This window comes from Pelobates fuscus, chromosome 11, assembly GCF_036172605.1.
Source record: "Pelobates fuscus isolate aPelFus1 chromosome 11, aPelFus1.pri, whole genome shotgun sequence".
Classification (NCBI taxonomy): domain Eukaryota; kingdom Metazoa; phylum Chordata; class Amphibia; order Anura; family Pelobatidae; genus Pelobates; species Pelobates fuscus.
The window spans coordinates 126199907-126208058 of NC_086327.1; the positions used below are offsets into that span (position 1 = coordinate 126199907).

Sequence of the window (8152 nt, forward strand, 5' to 3'; positions counted from 1 at the left end):
GTACCATAAACATTGCAGCCGTTTATATAGGTTACAATATTTAATAGAAATTAGTGAAAGCACACAATATATAAAATATTACCACAGGTAATCATTAACAGACACCTGTAATAAAACCATAAAAAGACTCACCATAGGGTAATACAGTACAGTATAAATGAATGTGATAACCACTATATGCTATATGGTCCCACTCACATGGTGCGGAGCCACTTAAATAGCTGGCTCAGACTTTTGAAGCCTTGAGAATATAGAAGGATGGGGTGGATACTCCTTAGCGATAATTGCAGTGCAGTTCCCAGCTTTTCTTAGAGTGAAATCTGAACTCATAAACTCCAGAATGTCAATCAGGTGCAGGGGTAACAATTTATTTAAGCACTAGAAAAACACTGGAATATCCTATATTCATGAGATTTTATGAACTTCACTGCAATTATCTCTAAGGGAGTATCTACCCCATTCTTCTATATTCTCAAGGCTTCAAAAGTCTGAGTAAGCTATTTAAGTGGCTCAGCACCATGTGAGTGGGACCATCTAGTCGTTATCATATTAATTTATACTGTTCTGTATTACCCTATGGTCTTTTTTATGGTATAATTACAGGTGTCTGTTACTGATTGCCTGTGGTAATACTTTATATATAGTGTGCTCCTACTAATTTTTATCATATATTATACATGTTTCTTTTGTGTGCTTTTGGAGTGAACACATGGGTGATAGTAGCACCAATTTTAGGATCCTTCACTAATCCCTATATTTAGTATATACTTATAGAGATCAGAGTTAACAGGTTTATTTGTCGAAACCCAAACATCGAGAGGGGTGTTTTGCTCACTCAATCTTCACTTAGATCTCCTTTTTGCCCAACAGCTTTAGTGACAACTGTAACCATGGTTACCAATAAAATGTGACCACTCTAACCAAAAAGTGCCAAGAACATGCACGGCCACCAATTATAAATAGTGTTAAACAAATCAGGTAGACATTTATATTCGCATTACAACAATCTGTGTTAAACCATAAGTTAATGGACATATCCCAGGTACCGTACAAATCCGCAAAATGTAGAAATATATATAATTAGACAATAATATATTCCACCCTGGAATCTGCATTCTACAGTATAGAGGTTACAAAAGTGTAATAATATAAGTAATATTGAACCTGAAACATTGCTCCTATTGTTGGAGTTTGCACAGATGACACCGGCAATGAATAGGCCGGTGTGCTGGAGGTGCTGCATTTTGTGGGTGCTGGGAAAGGAACTCTGGATCCCCACAGGCTACAGATGAGGATTAATTTCTTCCTGGCTGCCAACATTGGACTATTTGGTGCTGTGAGTTATGTATGGTTACATGCATTTTAATTTTTGCATTCTTTATTACCAGCTGTATGCGGATAAACAGTTTAATATTATTTTTTACGTGTCCATTTACAGAAGCACTTAATTGTTTTTGTTTCTCATTTACGCAGTGTATGGCCACATTTTTTTTTTACTGAATTGCTTTGGAGCTCCCACCTGTCAAACATTATACAAGTACTGATTTCAGGAGAGAATCAGACAGCTGGGAAGGTGCTCTTCCCGATTGCATTAAACCCCAGTAATTCTTTTCACAGTGAAGCACTGGATTCAGAATCTTGATAAGTGTAGTGAGCTGCAAAAGCATAATCTGGAGTAAGAGTGGCAGTACACAGCAACCTTATATATGGTCTTCACTGTAAAGCGGTCAGTAAATCTTAATAAGGTGAAGTGCTAGCAATCTGATGTGATTAAATGCTATTTTCTTTAAATTCCCGAGTCAGGTTTAGGATGACAGGTGTACTTTAATAATAGGGACAGTTCACTGTAAAAATTTCAACAAAATGTAGGTGAATGTGTTGCAGTTTAGATGATATATTAGCTTATAAAAAAAAAGAAGAAAAAAACTACTTTAATAAACATCTGCTCACGATTCTGTTCTTCTTTTAGCATTCTATCTGTCCTGTCCACTTGGAGAGTGTTGACATTTAGAATGAACGCTAATATATATATTTTTTATAATTCTTTATTTTTCTAGTGCAGGTAAGTACATACAGCTTGTCATGCCCCGATAGCAAATGACAAGAGAGTCAGGATACACAGCTTACATGCAATAAGGCAGTGGGTTTAACATGCACAAGGTATAATAACATGCTTATTAAATCTATCTAGATCGAGATTATGGCATCGACAGTCAAAGTAAGAAAAGCGATCTAGATACTGGATTACGTATGAGAATACAAGAGATTAAACTCCTATTTGTGTCTGCTTCATTTTGGAGCTGCAAAACAGGATATATCAAGCTTAGCTGACCTGTCTATATATATATATTGCTTGAGTCATGGTCGCTTTTTTCATTGTATGAATTAAGCCAACACAATCTTTTTAATCTCTCACAAAAATACAAGGTAGCAAAGAATGTCACTCTGCAAGCTTAATAGCTAGCTAACATTTTATAGTTGGCACGGTCTAAGAAGCAAATGTTCTGTCTTTGTCTTGAATTTTCAAAGTAAAATACTTACTTATAGAAGTAAAGTTCACATATACAGCTGATGAAAGCCAAAAAGCATCGTATAAAGTAAAATACCAGGACCTACAAAGAATAAAGAGTAAACTAGTGAATGGAATTCTATTGGTAAACATTAAAGCATGTTTCAGGCGAATACATTATTATTGAATAACATTCTTCTCAGTAAAGATATTTTGAATTGACAAGAGAACTGCAATTTTATAGACCAAATACTTACTACACAATAATTTTTAAAATGGTTATGAAATATATTACTTTTTGTTCCTATATATATATATATATATATATATATATATATATATATATATATATCACTTTAGAATAATTCTAGACATTAATTCAATGAATAATCAAGTTACCTTGTTTGTCTGCAGGACGTTGGCATGGAACCAGGCAGGCAACGCATGTAGCCAAAGGTAAGCATACGAGCGTAAGGCATACGCTGGAGAATATTCCCACGTCTGGAATCCTTTGCCATAGACAAGATAGTGAGTCTAAAATTAAAACAAACCATAAAAAAAACTACAATTGTGAAAGAGTAATTATACGGATTAAGTTCAAGTGAAACGATAAAATGCCATACACAGCTACAAAGTGTCTCTTGGTGAGACCCAAATCTCCCTGTCCCTCTTTTCTGGACACTCAGAATTATGAAGATGATGACAAATGTAAAGAATTGAGCCTTTACTTTAATACAGGTGACACTGGGTAAATGTAATGTTTTCATTTTCTTCTGATAAACCGTGTGGCCATCATGAATGGATTTTAGTATAAAATGTTACACTACCATACAGAGTTTGACAACCCTGATGTACATTAAAGGGACTCTCCAGTGCCAGGAAAACAAACGGTTTTCCTGGCACTGCAGGCCCCTTCTTCCTTCCACCCCCTATCCCAGGTTGCTGAAGGGGTTAAAACCCCTTCAGTGATTTACCTGTCCCTCGGCGCTGGTTCAGGGTTCGCCCACGCTCCTCCCCCGCCGACGTCACCCGCCGGGGGAGACCTATTGCGCATGGAGGCCGGCGACGGGAGAGACCTAATGCGCATGCAAGGCAATGCCGCGCATTAGACCTCCCCATAGGAAAGCATTGAAAATGCTTTCAATGCTTTCCTATAGCGATTTCAGCAACGCTCAAGTAGTTTGAGCAGCTTAACATACATGTGGCTCTCCCAGCAGTCAAAGCCTGGACCCTGTGCTGTTGCCAGGAGAGCACATTACTTCTATGTTACATCTTTGTTAAAAGAACACTCCAGACCTCTAACGTACTTCAGCTTGCTGAAGTGCTTTATGTGTGAAGAGTGTGTCCACTTTTTTCAATAGAAATTAGCACTTTTATAAATTATCTTGTTACACCCTCCTGGCTCAGACAACCTGTAAAAAACCTGTCCTGTTACTTCCTGGTTTTGTTAGCTAGGTGAAGCTAAACTCAAGAGGAAGCAATTACTCAGAGCACCTGCCTTGCAAAGCCTTCTCATTGAGCTACACTGGGAAGTCTGTGATTGGACAGTCACAGAAAGTCTAGGCTGGGGAAAAAGTGGAGGAATTGCAAAGGCTGCAGACAAGCAATCTGCAACTTTTGCAAACTGGGTTTAAATATACCCCCAATCAAAAAATACATAATTAAATGCATGCATGTTTTAATTGGGCAAATATCTACAAAATAGTGATTAAGTTTTATAATTGAGCGGTAGAGTGTCACTTTAACTGTCTGCCATACTAAATATGTATTTGTATGTTTGTCAGTGTGTGTGTGTCTGTATATCTGTGCTTTGTAGTGTTTAAAATTTACTTTTAGTGACTAAACCTGTAAAGGCTTGTTTTACAGCATGTTCAGTAGTTGTCATCATTAACAGCAGCCAGTATTTACTAACAACATCTATTTACCAACAAGCTTCCAACCTTGTTGCTACATTTAACTGGCTAGCCGGCAATACCATCTAGGAATAGATCAATTATCAGTTTGGACGATTATTAGAGCCAGTATTCAACATATTGCTGATAATCGGTATAGGCATGTAATTTACTGATTCACTTATTCACCTCTACCAGTCACCGCACTCCGCCTTTGTCAGTGTGCGTGTATATGTGTATGTCTTGTGTATCTGCATGTTTGTCAGTGCGTGAATGTATCTATATGTCTGTCAGTGTGTGTGTGTCTGTCTGTATATCTGTGTCTGTATTTCTGTCAGTGTGCTTGTGTATCTGTCAGTATGTGCATATTTCCAGTAGCGGAGGCCGGTAACTCTCTTTCACTACTTGTGAAATTTGGCACCTGGAGAACAGCCATCACTAACTATTAGTAGCAACAGGCACGTTAACGAGTAGCAGCTGGTCGCTAAATACTGACAAAGTTATAAACGAGCCAGAAGTAAGCTGTAATGTTCCTTTAAACAATGATACATAACTTTGCATACCATCGAAGCAATGAATGCAGCTACTCACAGGTTCCCAATAGTTGAAGGTTTCGTCACAATCCGAAATGTTGCTAAGCAGTGCCGCACAGAATCTGGCAGAGATCAGGCATTTAAAAGCAGTGGAACCCTCTGGAGCCCAAACCTGACCTGCTTTACTACTCGACGACCTGTCAAATAAACACCACAGAAGGGGTTAAACAAAAAGCAAACAAAAGCACTATTCTTATTTTTTTTTTAAGAAATAAGTTTATTCAACTCAGCATACTTTTAAAAACTGTTCATAGTCATCATTTTATTAAAACAACAATAGGACTTTTAACTTATTTCACTTCCATGACAATAAAATAATGTGGTGTCAACACTAAAATATAAACATTTAAGAGAAGCATTACATTGGATGTAGTTGCCTAGAAAAGAAAATGTTGGAAAGTCTTGGAAATTTAATAATTCATGAAGCTCAGCTAAGCAAAGCTGTGACAATCACAACATTGGGGGCATTTTTCCAAATCTATTCTGACCTACATTTTGCAATGTGGTTTTCTTTTTATTAAAATTCACTGTTTACTTGACAACCATCAACATTAAAATGTGGCTAAAACAGAATAGCTGGCGGATTTCCAAATCTTCCAATCAAAGCTAAACCCAAAGCTTCTCCGTTGTTTTTGGTGCTAAACCCAAAGCTTCTCCGTTGTTTTTGGTGCTAAACCCAAAGCTTCTCCGTTGTTTTTGGTGCTAAACCCAAAGCTTCTCCGTTGTTTTTGGTGCTAAACCCAAAGCTTCTCCGTTGTTTTTGGTGATCTTTTATGTGTGGTGGGTTTATAGGAGTACCCACGGAGTGTATTTAGCAGCTGTTTCTTATTTCTATACAATAACTATATAGAGCCACCTTTTCCACATCTTGTGTGTATATCCGATTTCCAAATATTGTCTACAGCAGGTCCCACTTCATTTATAGTATCGATCGATCTTGTTTTGTCTATCAATAATTCGCTCCAATTTATCCCCATTACAGAATTGTAAACTGTTGGAAAACACATGAATGAAGATTATAATGTAAAATTCTTTAGGTGTCTCTGGACACACTGAAGAAAAGTAAAAAAAAGAAGAAGAGAACACGGACAGTGAGCTTACAATCTACAGGGGAAATTTTCATTGACACAAAAGGTTTTGCGGAGAAAATATTGTGAAATTGTGAAATAACAGACTTCTCTGGCATTTTATTTTCAGGAGGGTATGCCAACGTGAGTCACCAGTAGCTATAGGACGCCCCTCGCACCCTGCAATATTTTCAGACTTTCCAATGTCTACAGCCCATTCGCCACAAGGTTTAAAATGAATAGTCTCTAAACTAGTTCAGTATTAAAGAAATATTTTCTCCAGGGCGCTGTCCTATAGAACTCAAATATTAAAATATTGCTTTGTTATCTCACAGAGCAGCTAACACAGTTACCATGACATTCATGTTATTACAAGTCTTTGGAGCCAGATACTTAACATTCAATCATGGGGAGTAGAGTGAGAGCATTAGAAGGTGCCATTACGATTATTCACTAAACTGCACAGTGCGGTGAATGAGAACAGAATTACAAAATTAAAGCCGCACGGTCATGCCCCCGTGAAAAATTAGTATTTCATAAAGATAGAACCTTTAGGTAATATTCACATTGACTGTGTTGGAAATTTATTGTAATTCCAACCCAGTCAATAGGCCTACCGTGACAAAGTAGGGATAACTTTGTTTGTATTTCTCCTCTGCTTGACTTTTCTTGACAAAAGACGTTGCCGAAGTGTCAATCCCTGCAGCCATCATCAGTGACAGCTGCAGGGAATTGGCTGTGTCTATGGAGGATCCTGTGGTCTCCTCTACAAATGTTAATACTGTACTCTTGTGCATGCGCGAGAGTACAGCAGTGAAGCCAGCGCCGAAAGAAAAACCCTATCGTACCAAGATGGAGGTGCCCACGAGGGACAGGTTCAGGAAAGTAAACGTACCATTTCCTTCCCCGCCTTTTCTTGGCCACTGGACCCTAGGCAGCAATGTCACTGTCGGGGGACTTTGCAAATTTGTCAACGTCCCCAAACAGTGACAGTACGGCAGTGAAGCCAGCGCCGAAAAAAAAACCCCTATCGGACCAAGATGGTGGTGCCCCCGAGGAACAGGTTCAGGAAAGTAAACGTACCTTTTCCTGCCCTCCCCCCCACCCTGGCCACCGGACCCCCAGCGGCAATGTCACTGTCGGGGGACTTTGCAAATTTGTCAACGTCCCCAAACAGTGACAGTACAGCAGTGAAGCCAGCCCAGAAAAAAAAATCCCTATCAGACCAAGATGGTGGTGCCCACGAGGGACAGGCTCAGGAAAGTAAACGTACCTTTTCCTGCCCCCCCCCTCCCCGGACCCTAGGCAGCAATGTCACTGTCGGGGGACTTTGCAAATTTGTCAACGTCCCCAAACAGTGACAGTACGGCAGTGAAGCCAGCGCCGGGAAAAAAAAAACCCTATCGGACCAAGATGGTGGTGCCCACGAGGGTCAAACGTAACTTTTCCTGCCCCCCGGCCCCCGCCCCCCAGCAGCAATATCACTGTCGGGGGACTTTGCAAATTTGTCAACGTCCCCAAACGGTGACAGAGCCACTTTAAGGCAAAAGTAGTGGATTCAGAAACCCCCCAACTGAGCTGTAGTCCCAGGGTGTTGTAATTGTTTTTTTTTTCCAGTTGACTATAATTGCTGTATTCTGAGTGTATTGTCTAAATGCCATGTATGCAGAATATATCCCATGCAGGGAGGGTTTTCAGTGCTGCACACTCTGCACACACAGCCACATGGCAGCTCCTACACCTTCCCACACAACAAGCAGCCCTCACTCGGATCTGGGCTCCACCACCCGCCTCTCCTCTCGCTGCCTCCCGCTGTTTTCCTCCCTCTCTCCGCCGGTTCCTTTCCACCGCTGGCGAGCCCCCTTGGATGCCATGATTACTGCGGGCAATACGACTCACTTCCGGGTTGGCTTCACCCATGGCATGCACAGAGACGACATGTTTACTCAGGGAACGAATGGTAGCAGAGCTCACTAGTGACGTCGTGCAGCGTCAGGGCGCCATCTTTACTAGTGGAACGCATAGGAGATGGAAAGGGGAGACTCAGGACTCAGTGCGCATGCGCCCTGGTTCTCATTGTATGGATGACGT

At 40.2% G+C, this 8152-nt stretch overlaps 1 protein-coding gene across 1 annotated transcript in view; it reads right to left on the minus strand.

The window, feature by feature from the left end:
* ALG9 (ALG9 alpha-1,2-mannosyltransferase) overlaps positions 1-7937 on the minus strand; it is an 81723-nt gene extending 73786 nt beyond the window's left edge. Inside the window, exons 1-4 of the mRNA XM_063436377.1 lie at positions 7829-7937; positions 4993-5131; positions 2909-3043; positions 2542-2612 (exon numbers count right to left, since the gene is read on the minus strand). Coding sequence (XP_063292447.1) covers positions 2542-2612; positions 2909-3043; positions 4993-5131; positions 7829-7935 — 452 coding nt within the window. The 5' untranslated portion in view covers positions 7936-7937. The remainder of the gene's footprint in view (positions 1-2541; positions 2613-2908; positions 3044-4992; positions 5132-7828) is intronic.
* Between the last annotated feature and the right edge of the window lie 215 nt (positions 7938-8152).